At 35.9% G+C, this 14783-nt stretch overlaps 1 protein-coding gene across 6 annotated transcripts in view; it reads left to right on the forward strand.

The window, feature by feature from the left end:
• IQCH (IQ motif containing H) overlaps positions 1 to 14783 on the forward strand; it is a 281126-nt gene that overhangs the window by 8753 nt on the left and 257590 nt on the right. For 4 of the 6 annotated variants that reach the window (XM_074234458.1, XM_074234453.1, XM_074234454.1 and 1 more), the window contains exon 2: positions 10820 to 10939. In XM_074234458.1, the coding sequence (XP_074090559.1) occupies positions 10928 to 10939 (12 nt within the window). In that variant the 5' untranslated portion in view covers positions 10820 to 10927. Of the gene's footprint in view, positions 1 to 9092; positions 9616 to 10819; positions 10940 to 14783 lie in introns of those variants that run through there. The other 2 variants (XM_074234457.1, XM_074234456.1) reach the window with 2 other exon arrangements.

Raw genomic sequence — 14783 nt, forward strand, 5'->3', positions numbered from 1 at the left:
TTATATCCCTCCACATATTCTAAAGTCCAGCCAGACTGGTTTTTCTTGACATTCCATTTCCTACCTCTGCCTTTGTACAAGTGTCCCTTCTTCATAGAATATACTACTCCACTTGTGACTGTTCAGAAGTACATTCTACCCAAAGCCTTCCCTGACTGCTCTTCTGTTTATACTTTAATGTGCACAAATTCTGTTTCATTAATATTTTCTCAGTGACCTAGCATAGACCCCGACACATAATAGGCACTTATTGATTGAATTATTGGTTGATTGAATATTTGGCTAGAGTATTTGGAGTTAAGGTTTCTCAGAGGTGGGTGCTACACAGCTCAAACAAACTCTTCCTACCTTTAATGAAAGTGAATAGAATAAAACTGAGAAAAAGAAATAGGTCACTGTTTAGAACAGTACCTGGCACATAGTAGATGCTTAAAAATTATTTGTTGACTATTGTCTATGTATTGTAAATAAATGATTACTGTCTTTGGAGACAGAAGTCTTGAGTTCAAAGCCTGACTCACCGAATTACCCATATGACTTTGGACAAGTCACCGGAAACTTTTAAGTCTCAATTTCTTTTTTCTGTAAAACAAGATCCAATTCATCTCTAAATCTATAGTCTAATAAAAGAGAAATCACAGATAGAGAGCCAGGTAGTCCTTTCAGATAATGGTGGATTTAGCCTTGTTTACTTCTGGAGCAAATTCAGTTCTGTTCAGTTGAGCTAATGTTTATTAAGTGTCTATAAATCAAAGGCAGTATATTGCACTAAACATTTGGTGATGTAACATTGTTTGAATTTGCCTTTGTGGAGAAATAATGCATGGACCATAACATAAATTATAATACATGATAAGTGCATGTGAAAGGTGGGGATTGCCATTACTGAGGGAGGATATCAGGGACAAAAAAAAATGCAATTCCATAGAAATTTTACAAGTAATCAATATACTGAAACTTCTAAAGTTTTTTTTTTAAAAAACAGGTCTCTCTAGGTTCAGGAAAACTACTGATATTTCACAAAATAAGTAATTTGTTAAATACTATCATGTTGAAAAAAATCACATAATAGCTGATAAAAAGATTATATATGAATTTTGATATGGTAAAAGGGTCTTTTTGAAGAGAGACCAGAGAGAAAAATGGCAGTTTCTTTCCCTATGACATTCCAGTGAAAGATCTCTATAATAATCTAGAATCATAGAATCATAGAGTTGAAAGGGACTTCAAATGTATCTAGTCCATTTATATTTGAACAGGTATGACATGCCCATTAGTCGTCCTCATATATCTGCAGATAACTCTAGCAACAAGGAATTTACTATTTAATAAGACAAGCTGTTGCTTTTTCCATTATTTCTGATCATTAGAATGTTTTTATTATATTTTTTATTATATTTCTTCATTATATGCATCGTTCCCTTAACTTCTATAAGCTTCTTTTACTCCTGCTGTCTAGGTTTAAGGAGAACAAGTGTTCCACTTTATAGCCTTTCAGATACTTAAGAGACAGAAAATAATAGACAAAAAATAAAGACAACAAATCCTGTCTTTTTTCTCCAGGTTGTCAGAAACAAACAATTCATGAATTTTCATATGAAATTGTATTATTTTCTGTTTCCACCCTCATCCCCCCTTCTGCATATACTTCATCTTGTCAATGTCCTTAAAATATGCCTACTGAATTCCAAATGTGATCTGACCAGGGCAAAGTATGGTGACTCAGAGACCTAAAGGTTGATGAGTTGATAGATTTAAAGTGAGAAGGAACTTTAAGGCCATCTGGTCCAAAGTGCTAATTTTATAAGGAGACTGAAGCCCCCAGAAGTTAAGTGATTTGTCTCAGGTCACAAAGAGAGAAAATGACAGAGCTGGGATTCGAACCTTCTTACTCTGACTTCTCCCATTCTGAATTCTATGCTTCTATTAAAACAACCTAAGAGAGGCAGCTAGGTGGTAGAGTGGATACAGCACTTCCCTAGGAGTCAGGAGAACCTGAGTTCAAATCCAGTCTCAGACACTTAATAATTACATAGCTGTGTGATCTTCATCTTGCAAATACCCCATTGCCTTGCAAAAACAAAAAAAAGAAAAAAACAAAACCTAAGGTCACTTTCTTTTTTTGTTTTCTGTGTCACATTGTTTACTTATATTGAATTTATAGTTATTCATTCATTTCAGTCTTCGTGATCCCTTTTGGGATTTTCTTAGCAGAAATGCTGCAATGGTTTGCCATTTCCTTCTTTGTCTCATTTTATGGATGAGGAAACTGCCCAGGTCACACAGCTAGTAAGTGTCCGAGGTCAGATTTGAAATCAGGAAGATGAGTCTCCCTAACTTCAGGTCCATCTATCTATCCACTTCATCACATAGCTTATAGTTTACTGAAATTCCCAGATGATTTTCATATGAATTTTTTATATATCCATCTTTTCTCAATTTTGTACTAGTAAAATTAATTTTTTTTAAAACTCAAGAGTAGAACCATTTACATTCATCTCATTTAAGTTTCATCTTATTAGGTTTGATCCTGCTTTCTAGAACAAGGATGACCTGAGGCCCAAATGTGGCCCACTACTTGTTTCTATATCAGTTTATTTTTATGATGTAAAAACCATTATTAATTCCCAGCCTAGTTCCAAACTACCTTCATCTTCTTGAATCCTAACTTGATAGTACACAAAGAATTAGCTATTTCTCTTGGCTTTGTGTCATCAATAAATTTACTAAGCATAATATATATTTATTCAATTTATTCCTGTAGTCAGGAAGACTCGAGTTAAAATCTGACTTTAGATTCTTACTGGCTATGTGATCTTGGTCATGTCATTTAACTTCTGTTTACCTCAATTTCCTCAAATATAAAATGGAGATAATAATACTTGCCTCTCGGGATTGTTGTGAGCATATTTGTAAAGTACTTTATATACCTTAAAATAATATATAAATGCTAACTATCATTATCCTTATTATTAATAGTATTATTATTCATAATTTACACATGCCTTCTTATCCTGGGCATTTCTTGTCTATGTCCTTTATAGAACCCAATGACTTTTCTCTGGATCTCTTCAAATTTTTTTGATATCCTTTGTTATATGTTTTACTGTGTTCTCATGATTTGTCTTAGTAAAATTTCACTTTCATAGAATTATGTAAACAACTTCACTCTTCCTTTCTACAATTCCTCTGGGTTGCATTGTTCCACTAGTCTTTCAGGAGACTCTCAATCAAGAGATGCTTAGGGTGTCTTCTGCTATACTCTGCAAACTTTGACAGTGGAGGTTCATGTCCTTGGTCCTTTCACCTTTTACTCTAGTAGGAAGATTTACCTATATTGTGTCCACATGGTTCTTAATTGATTCCAAAAGAAACACAAGACAAATCTCTTCTATGCTTACTGAGATACCCAGTTCTTTGTTGTTATTGCCAGAAACTTATTTGTTTACTAGGACTGCTACTGGGTTCCTTAAGTGAGACATTTTTATACTATGTCTAGCTACCTATTACTTTTTACCAAATTACATTCCTTGTATCATAGTTGTCATTATCATCTGAAAAAATTCACCAAACTCCTTTGGCATTCATTCACAAAGAAGGATGGTGCTTAGATGTCTTCTCATTCTCTAAACTTATCATCCTCTTGCACTTAAAGAAACCTGGTTCTCTTCAGGTGACATCCTTTTCAGTGTTATTTGTTCCTTTTCTTTTTTTCCTTTTTTCTGTTTATTTATTTTATATTATTACAATAATCTTGTTGTGAGAGTAATCACAAAACCCCCTCCCCCCCTTGGTTGTAAACCAAGATTTTTTGCCTTCAGGAATATTATATTCCAAACCCTACAAATCCTTAATGTAGATGCTGCCAGATCCTGTGTAATCCTGACTATAGAGCCATGGTAGTTGAATTGTTTGTTTCTGACAGCTTTTAGTATTTTCTCTTTGACTTGGGAGTTTTGGAACTTGGCTAAATATTCCCAGAAGTTTTTCTTTTGAGATCTCTTTCAGGAGGTGACTGGTGAATTTCCTCAATTTCTATTTTGCCCTCTGCTTCTAGGATCTCTTGAAAAATGAAATCTAGGTTCTTTTCCTTGTCGTGACTTTCAGGTAGCCCTAAAATTTTTAAATTATCTCTTCTGGATCTGTTTTTTGAGGTCAGTTGTTTTTCCAATTAGATATTTCACATTTTCTTCTAATGGGGGGGGGGTGGTATAGTTTTATTTCTTCCTGAGTTCTCACAAAGTCATCAGCTTCCTTTAGTTCCATTCTGCATTTGAAGGAGTTATTTTCTTCAGAGAGCTTTTTAATTTCCTTTTTCCAGCTGGCCAATTCTACTTTTTAAGGCATTCTTCTCCTCATTTGCCTTTTGTGTTGCTTTTTTTTTTCATTTGGCCTAAACTAGTTTTTAATGTTATTTTCTTTAGTATTTTTTTATTTCTTTCACCAAGCTTCTGACTTGGTCCTCATGTTTTTATCTCCTTCACTCTCATTTCTCCTCCCAATTTTTCCTCTACCTCCCTTAATAGCTTTTAAAGTCTTTTTTGAGCTCATCCATAGCCTGAGACCATTTTCTATTTCTCTTGGAGGTATTAGATACAGAAATTTTGATTTTGTCATCCTCTGAGTATGTATTTTGGCTCTCCACGGGACTAAAGTAATTTTCTATGGTCAGATTCTTTTTTTCTGTTGTTTGTTCATTTTCTCAGCCTATGACGGATTTACTGCACTTCCAAGGCTTTGGAGGGGTGTTGGGACAGCCCACAGGGAACTTAATTCCTCCAAGATCTTATGAGAGGCTCTTACTGCTCTCTTGCCTGTGTTCAGGCCCTCTTGTCTGCCCTGCAGCTATGAGGATGGTCCCTGCTCAGCTATGGTGGTGTTGTGGGGGCCCAGACTGCAACCTCGATCTGAATATGGGCAAATAGCTGAGTCCTGCCCAGGGAAAGCAGAGAGACCTCTGCATTCTCCCCAACCCCCTTACCATCTTTTGACTGGTAGCTCTGGAAGTACTGGGTGTCTCTGCTGATTCCAACTGCAGGATCTCACTGCAATGCTGCTCTGAGGATGGAGCTCTGCTCTGCATTTACTCTGGTGCGGCATGGTTCTCTCACCACTCCTTCTGGCTGTTGTTGATGATTCCTGGGTCAAGAGGTCTGGAAACCTCCCCCTCTGCCATGGACCCAGGCACCTGGCCCAGCTGTGCTACACTGTGGCTGTGCTGTGGCTTTTTACAACCCCTGGTTCCAGTGGAACAGACCTTTTCTGCAGAACTTCCAAGTTGTCTTGGACTGGGAAATTGTATCACTCAGTCTTTCTATAGGTTCTGCCTCTCTAAATTTTGACAAGAGTCACAATTTGATGGCTTTTGGAGTTTTGGGGGGAATGAGTTTTCAGGAATTCCTGCCTTCATGCTGCCATCTTGGCTCTGCCCCTATTGGTTTCTTTTCTCATGTAGCCTGATGCTCTAAACTAGGAGGAGCAGACATCCTTCATAAACAATATTGCTATCAGCAGTTCTTCCTCTTGCTGCCTACAGTCAGTCAACCCTCTTCCTTTGACATCATATCCTTGCTTATTACTTTTCTCTACCAGCCCCTAGGTTACCTACCCTCTCCACTTTTTCAAGTTTAGAAATGATTTACAATCTTCCTCTTTCCTCCTATTTTATGTTCTCATATTTGGGGACTTTGGATCAATTGGCATAATCACATGAACTCCTCTAGTAATGTTCAGTAGCTAGTTATAATACAGCACAAACCTCTGTTTATAATATAGTGCAATCTATTACATTTCCATATTACCCCCAAACATTTCATTCTCCCAGTTCATCAGCTTCAATTCATGAGCTACATCACATTTTATTTAAGCTACCCATAGGAGTGGTCACCCCTTAAACCCAAATGTTCTACCTCTACAATTTTGAACTCTAAAATTCCCCTTTCTGATCATTATTGTCTATATATCCATCTTTCTCTTTACTCCACTCTTCCTAACACTAATTTTCATTCTTCTGAAATTTCTTCTCCCTCTACTTCTCCCAGGCTCAGAGTCTCCTGCTCTGGGCTCATTTTCTTCCCCTTTACAGTCTTTATCACAGAACTAGCCAGGTGAATTCAAAATTGTCCACCCTAGAGTCCTTTGTCTTTTTTTGCTAATCCTCAATGTTTCTCTGCTCCTATGCCCAAGCTGCTAAACATTACTAGAGAAAGTTATGCAACTATGACAATAGACCCATTACAAATACATGTTATATAATTTCAACTGGGTCCTCACTAGTAATGGAAATCTTCACTAATGGAAATCCCTTTTCTTCTTTCCTGATTTACTATATTACTCTATACAGCAATTATTCCAAACTTTCTCCATTAAAGCCCCCAACACTATTCTAAACCCAGATATTCTCATCTCTTGCTTTATTAAGTAAATTTAAATCATCCATTGTGAGTTTCTTTTCTCCTTTCTACATCTCAGGCACCTGGCCCAGCTGTGCTACAGTGTGGCTGTGCTATGGCTTTTTACAACCCCCTGGTTCCAGTGGAACAGACCTTTTCTGCAGAACTTCTAAGTTGTCTTGGACTGGGAAATTGTATCACTCAGTCTTTCTGTAGGTTCTGCCTCTCTAAATTTTGACAAGAGTCATCTACATCTACATTTCTACTTCTTTTGAGGAGAAGGACCTCTCGTCACAGACAAACATTCAGCTCATACCTTTGGTTCTTTCCCCTATTGTCTTCTTTCTTGCTTCCTTAAAACATACTCATGTTTCTCCCATTCTTAAAGTCTTCTTCTAATCCTTCCGTTTCCTTAAGTTACCATCTTATATCATTCTTCCTTTTTTAAAACTTTAAAATTCCTAGATTCATCTATATTTTCTGCCTCTTCCACCACTTACTTTTTAACCCTTTACAATCTGGCTTTACCACCATTTTACATAAAAATCAAGATTCAACAATGCTTTCAACTGCTAATTTTTATTTTTAGTATTCATAATACTCATCTTCCTTGACCTCTCTGAATCTTTTTTTTTAATTTTTTTTAGATTTTTGCAAGACAATGGGGTTAAGTGGCTTGCCCAAGGCCATACTGCTAGGTAATTATTAAGTGTCTGAGGCCGCATTTGAACTCAGGTACTCCTGACTCCTTGTGCTCTATCCACTGCACCACCTAGCTGCCCCCCCTGAATCGTTTGATACTAACCACTCTTTCATCAATCTGGATACTCCTTATTTGATGAAACACTGGCTCTCTATGGTTCTCCTCCAATCTATTTGACCACTCTCTTTGTTGCCTTTGTTAAGCTATCACCCACAGATTATTCATGCATGTCCAATAATAATCTGTCTTTGGCCTACCTGAGCCTACTTTTCTCCTGTAGTGATCTAATTCATTCTCTTGAAGTTAATTTTTTTTATCTTTTACATGAATGACTCCCATATCTATCTGTCTAGCTAGCTATCTATGTATCTATATCTAATCTATCTATCTATCTATTTGTCTGTCTATCTTTCTAATCATTAGAATTGTGGTCCCATACCATCACCTAGCTGTCTTATAGGCATTTTAAATTTCTACATATCCCAAACTTAAGACAATAGTAATTCACTTCCTCCAAACTTCCTTATTTTAACAAACCCAGCTTCAAGGGATGTAATACAATACAATACAAACCTCTGTTTACAATATAATACAATGTATCATGTTTTTAGTCTCCCAAGTTCATCACCTTAGACATATTTTAAGCCTTCCATTTTTTCCTCATTTCCTATATCCAATAATTTGTCAAATCATGGCTCAAAACATTCTTTAAAATCTGTTCTCTTCATACAGTGCAAGTCACGATTCTGATTTAAACTCACGTTATCATTGCCTGGTCTATTATAGCAACCTCCAAAATAATCTTCCTAAGCCCCAGGTCTAATTGTGGCTACCATAGTCAAAAATCATGAGTGGTTCTCTTTCGCCTCTAGAACAAAGTATAAATTCTCCAGTTTGACATTTAAAGCAATCTAGCTTCTATTTATCTTTTCAGCCTCCTTTCATGTTTCTCTCCTTCAGGCTCTCTAGCCAAATTAGATCACAAGCTAAGCTCTGAATGCAAATCCTTCTTCCACCTCCATGTATTCATTCAAACTGTCCCCATAGCCAAGTTCATTTTTTTCAACAGAATTCTTCCTTACCTTCCTTCACTTTCAATTTTGATGCCATCATGTCTATGAAGCCTTTTCCAGTCATCTTCCCAGCTGCAAGAGTGTCTTCATTCTCAAATTACTTTGCATTTAGACATTTGCTTTCCATTTTATTACCCTAATAGTAAATTTCTTGAAACCAGGGGCTATTTTGTTTTTTCCTTTTTATTCTCAGTTTCTAATATATGTTAACTTGATATTTTATAAGAATTTCATAAATGTTTGTTGAATTTAGTTGAATTAATTTTGATATACAATTAACAAATCTCCACATTCTAATTGCAATTAGTGGTTATGCTCAATTGTTATGTGCCAGGAGGTTTTCTTCCTTTCTCTTTTCTCCTTTCAATGTTCTTCTTCCAGGCTGTCTCTTCCCTGTCCCACTTCCTTGGATGGTACATACATAAGCAAACGGTAGAGATTAGAGTGATCAGACTAGAGGAGATAGCTTAGTAAAGAAGATCAGGGGCATAAAGCAGGCATATCTTACTGCAATTAAAAAAAAGTCTAGGGGGCAGCTAGGTGGTGCAGTGGATAGAGTACTGGCCCTTGAGTCAGGAGGAGCTGAGTTCAAATCCAACCTCAGACACTTAATAATTACCTAGTTGTATGCCCTTGGACAAGTCAATTAACCCCATTGCCTTAAGTAAATTAAAAAAAATATATAAAGTCTATAGACCCTTGAAGGTGTATACTCAAAAAGAAAATTATTTGTGCACAAAAAAGAAGCATCTAAAATATAGGTCTTAGATATAATTTGCCTTGGCACTATGTCATTGGACTTCTTAAATGTCTGCATAAAAGAGACTGTAAATTCACCTAAAGCAGGAACAATTTGGTGAAAATCATCAAAAGATGCTAATACTGCCATTTTTGGTGCCTGCAAGCAGTGGTATGTACAAGTGTGCCAGTCTGTGTACTGAAGTGTCACTTAAATGACATTCTGTGCCAAGCACAATTACCAGATGTGTCTCCATGTCTTGCTGTCCATGGGTGGAAAAAACAAATTCAAGTCTTCTTAATACTTGACATCACAGGAGAACTAGATAGTAATCACTGACATTAGTTGGATTTAATATGTGATTCAAGTAATCACCAATCCAGCTTGTAGGTTGTTAGTGTGACTGTTGCAGAAACAGGTGTTAGGTTCATAAATTTGCATAACAAAATGTTTTTCTTGTGGCAGCAGCCCATACAATAATTGAGGCCATCTGTATTTATTTATTTGAAGTTTGGTTTCTAATATAAATCTGCAAAGTCACATGATATCCAATACCAATGGGCCCAGTCCACTCCAAGTGTGCATGACACCAAAGAGGATGTTGATTACCTTTTCCAAGGAAGATAACTAATCAAAGAAGACATTAAAGAAGGAAAATATGTTGGCTTCTTTTATGAACCATTTTCTTTTCGGACTCCATAAAAACAGGTTAGTGAATTTTAGATGAAGCTTATTCTGCCAAGCAGTAAGAAGGAAAGACCCACCAAGGAAGGAAATGTAATAGGCCCCATCCATACATTTAAAACATCCTTTGAAATGCATTATTCCTTTCCTCTTGTTTTGTTAGGTTTGAGTGATTTCCTGCGACACTTCTCCATTTCCTCATTAGGGGCTTGATGGTTCTCACTTCTTAAACCAAAATTGGAATATCCCAATCAGATAACAGAGTTTGCAAAAAATAGTTTGTTAAAATTGGCTGGTGAAGACACAGAGAATGAATGACAGAGGGCAGATTGTACAAAGGAATGAGCATTGGATTTGAAGTCAGAAAACTTGAGCTTGACTCTTGCCATGTAGGTTCTGACCTTTAATTTCCTCTTTAGTTAAAAAGAAGAAAATAGGAGTAACTAGGTGGCACTGTGGATAGAGCACCAGTCCTAGAGTCAGGAGGACCTGAGTTCAAATCCAACATCAGACACTTAATACTACTGTGTGACCTTGGACAAGCCACTTCATTGCCCCATAAAAACCAAAAAAAGGAAAGAAATGATACTTAAAATGTTTATTTTATAGTGTTGTAAAAAGAGTTCTTTGTAAACTTTTAAGTTCAGTAAAAAGTGAGTTATTAACAGATTAATGGTCATTTAATCATAATTGTTTTCATAAATCATCTCTCCTTAGAATAAAGGCTTCTTGAGGGCAACAATTAATTCATTTTTTTGTCCTTTCATTCCTTTGTGCATAACAACAAATGCCTTGTATGTAAAGTACACTAAATAAATATTTGTTGAATAGAACCCTTGATTTTTCCACTTTAAGTTTTGTAAACCACGAACTTTCTTAATGGTCTCTTATTTTAGGGATAGTAACAATCTGTGGACAAGGGAAACTATTTGTTAGAGTGGTAGCCAGGATAGTTAAAAGTAGAATATTCCTGGGGAATTTTCATTTTTCATATTACTTAACACTAGCAACAGAGCTAGAATTTCAGCATTCATTCAAATTTAGGTACAGGGCAACTATGGTTTGAAGCACCATTACACAGTACAGGCTGTTTGATTTTATCTACCAATCCAAGTTTCCCAAAACAAAGCTTAAATACACATACATGAAAGCATGCACCCAAGTTGTCCTAATGCCAAAAATTTTATTATTTCAATAACTAATATTTGTTGTTTCTTTCTGCTTCCAGGTTCAAGAAGACCTTTATCAACTAAAGAGAGAGATACACACTGCAAATGATGGAAGAGAAGACCTTATTGACGTTAAGGCCCTTGAAACAGCAATTGAAAGAACCAAGATGGGATTAAAAGTATGTAAATCTACATTTTGTATATCAATTTTAAATCATGAAGACAGTTTCTTTTTAAAAAAAGTTAAACAGAATTTTTATATAATTTCAGGGCCCAATATGGTATCAGAGCAAGCTATTCAGACTTTTTCCTTAAACACTCATTGTCATCCTTATGATATTTTATCATAAAAATAAAAAATACACTAGCAATAATTTCTATACAGATTTTTTTGAGGTTGATGAAAGAAAATTTTGGAAAATCACTATATTATTAAAAATGAAAAATACATTTTGAACTTGAGACCTATGATTTCACTGGCAAAGGAAATTCATGAAGAAGCTTCACCTACTTGTGCTATCTGCTCCATTTTGCAACTTCTGGTCCTAGAGAGCTCGTTGTCTGGGACCTAAGTGGCAGGACTGAAACTCAGACCTTCATAAAACTGAAGTCAGCTTTTTCTCTACCATACCACAGGAAAATATATACATGAAATAATACATAGGAAAAGTAGACCCTAAAGCAGTCTGTACATAGTTATTATAAATATGGAGAAATATTCATATGTCAGCACCTCTGTACATATTAACAAAGAATGGGGTAGAGAGTATCTCCTTTTTTAATGCAATGTTTTAAATATCCATTTAAACATTTTATGAAAAAAGCTATAATAAAAATTAAGTTAAGATAGCCCTCTGCTGTAATGTGAACTAATCATAACAGAACTGTAAATCCTGTCCAAACATATCCTGCTATTTGTTAAAACTAATTATGTTGTAAAATTTAATGATCTAACTGTCCCACTTAATAGATACATTATAAAAATCAAACAATTATGGAACTCTGGTAGGGATACAAAAAAATAGAAATAGTTGTCATCTTAGCTTTGGAGTTTTTTTCTAGTTTGCTACATATTAATGAAAACCATGAAAGCAGTTATTCTAAAACAATGAATGTTATCTCTTGAGGTCTGTAGTCAATGTCCCATTCGTAAGCCCCCAAACAAGGTGTTCTTAATCTATATTTTTTTGTGTGTGCCATGGGTCCTATTGACAGTCCAGTGAAACCTATGTACTCCTTAGAATAATAGTCTTAAATGTATGAAATAAAATAGGATTACAAAGGAAATCAATTATACTATTTTTTTATTAAAAACTTTAATATTTTTAACTTTAACCAACTCCAGGTTAAGAACTGCTTCCCTAGTCTATCCTTTCAGGAAGCAACCAAGCCTTTGCTGTCCTTTTCAGTTATTATATAACTCCATAATCATAAAATGCCCATAAAAGCAGGGTAGGTCAAAATGTAAATTCTCTAATATATAGCTAAAGTAGTCAACAATCAACAAATATCCTTCCTATTTTTTTTTTATCCAGCTATTTGATCTCATTACCTTGACTTGCTTCAAAGATAACACTTTCCCACCACCCCAATTACTGACTTTGTCTCATGGACACTTTATTTCCTTTTTGGAAATAATTATTTCCAATGGAAATAATCCTCCAATCCCCAGATTTTACAACCAAGGAAACTGAGGCTTAGGAAAGTAGAGTGACTTGCTCATGGTCACATATATAATTAGTTAAGACTTGAATCTAGGTAATTTTACTCTAATCCCAGTTTTCCATACCCCTTCTAAACTTCATTTCTCAAGGTCAACTGAAGAAAATAAGCTCTTTTTAGTGACCTTATTGTTATTAGGTCAAAGCATACTACCTCATCATTCTGGGAGACATTCTACTGCCCTCCACTAGAAATTCCAAGACCTCCAATGGAAACTTAGGCAACCTAATTCCTTGAGACCTTCCCACAAGGATGAACCATATTCAAGGATCCTGCCCCCAGTTCATCTGGAGAAAATTTCACCATTCTTCATCTTACACCCAGAAGAGAACTTTTAAAGAATAAAACAATATAGTCTCTGACAGTAGAGAATCACTGAAATTTACTCATGCTGGGACACTTTCATATATTACCTCTAAACCTAATCCAGACATACTATTCTTTACTATAGCCTTGAAACTTCCGGTACAAAGCTATGGAATATCTGTCTGCCTGTTACAACCCTGTCTGCTTCCCAAATTGTTCTTTTAAGTTTTCTTCTCTTTCTGGTCCTTAGCTTAAATTCCCTATATGGAAAAATATCTTCTCCTGATTGACAAACCTTTACCTGTATTCTCCCTTTTGGTATTACCCATCTCAGCTGAATCTCTTTGGTACCTCTGCTACTCTGTCTTGAACATTGACCTAAGAAATATTCACATGTATCTCAGTCACCATCTTGATCTTACCAATGTCAGCTACCAATCAACATGAACTATTGACTCTTAGGCCTCCAAAAGAATGAGACTAATGAGCACTAATAATTAGGAGCAATCTATAGGACTAACAGATACCTAACCCTTTTCTTCTTTGAAAAAGAAGTTGCAAGTTGTGTTCAGGAAAAGTAAACCAGAGGTTATAGGGGAACCAATTGAATAAACATCTAAGCAATGAATCCAAAGGACAAGGAGCTATCAAAACCAGACTCAACAAAGTAATTATCAGAGACAAAGCATTAAAACATGGAGCAGTAGTTGACAGGAAGATAATGGCTGGTCATATTTAATGTTCCTGCCCCATGCAGTGTTCTTATCTAGTTATTCATACCCCCCTTCTCTTTCAGTTGTGCCAATATTATTATGGGGCAATATGTCCAATGTCCTTATTCCTATTTCCTTTATCTTAACATCACTTGAGAATACTATCCCTCCTTGGGAATCAAGGACATGACTTCGATAGGATAGCACTGATGAAAGGCCTATACCAAAGCCCTGGAATTGATATTGTGAATGAATTCTCATGCCCTCTCTTCAAGGCTAATAGCTCACTGAAATACTAGGCATTGGAAGCAGCCTTATCACCTCTGTGAGTATAATATCTCCAAAATGATCTTCTGGGATCTCTTTGTCCCTCTATGACTGCTGAGAGTAGGTAAGGATTCAGTGATGTCATCCAGCAACAAACATGTATTAAGCAGTTGTTATATTCCAGGCACTGTGGAGTTCATCACGCCAGGACTGGGGAAACCAGGAAGCATCTGTAGGTCTACTAAATGTTCTACTAAAACAAAAAGTAAGCATGAGGTAATGAAGTAGAGTTTTCCTAGCTATGTGAGACCACAGGACTCAACGTGGGTCACCAGTTGTTAGGAAAGGACAGGTTCATGGGAGATTATGAAAGAATTGTCACATCTGATCCCCAAAACCTAAAGACTCCCTGGAAGTACAAGAACAGTCAGATTCATGTTTGTACATCACTTTGGCTGCCCATAATAAGTCCTACAAAATGGCTAGGAAAGAATTCATCCAAGTAGTCATTGAGTAGATTGTGGTATTTAGGGTAAATAAAATGAAAACCCAGAGAAAGAATTCATAGTTTACATAAAAGGACTTGCTTAGATGAATGAACTGTGTTATTAAAAATAGATTTTTTTCAGTAGTCAGTAGAATGATACTAGGGCTAATATACTATGAAAAAGAAAGCTTTTATGTGCAGTACCATGAATAGTATAGTCCAAAAATAAAACTAGGATTCTATTTTGGAGGTGATTTACTAGGAAAAGTCAAAGAACCAGAAAATGACTGACAGGAATGGATGAGCTGGTGACTTCTGAAGCAAGAGAGTTTCAACTTGGAGAAGAAAGCTAATCATCTTGGTCAGAGTTGCTGAATTTGGATTTCTATCAACTGACTAAAGGATGCCCCCTTGCCAAATTGACTTGGCTATTATAAAGAATCTATTCTTGAGTTTGGGTATATGTTTGAAGACCTTCAGCAGAAGAAGACTGCTTACTAGAAGATCTCAAATCTAAAATAGCATGAT

Source organism: Macrotis lagotis, chromosome 4, assembly GCF_037893015.1.
Source record: "Macrotis lagotis isolate mMagLag1 chromosome 4, bilby.v1.9.chrom.fasta, whole genome shotgun sequence".
NCBI classification, from domain to species: domain Eukaryota; kingdom Metazoa; phylum Chordata; class Mammalia; order Peramelemorphia; family Peramelidae; genus Macrotis; species Macrotis lagotis.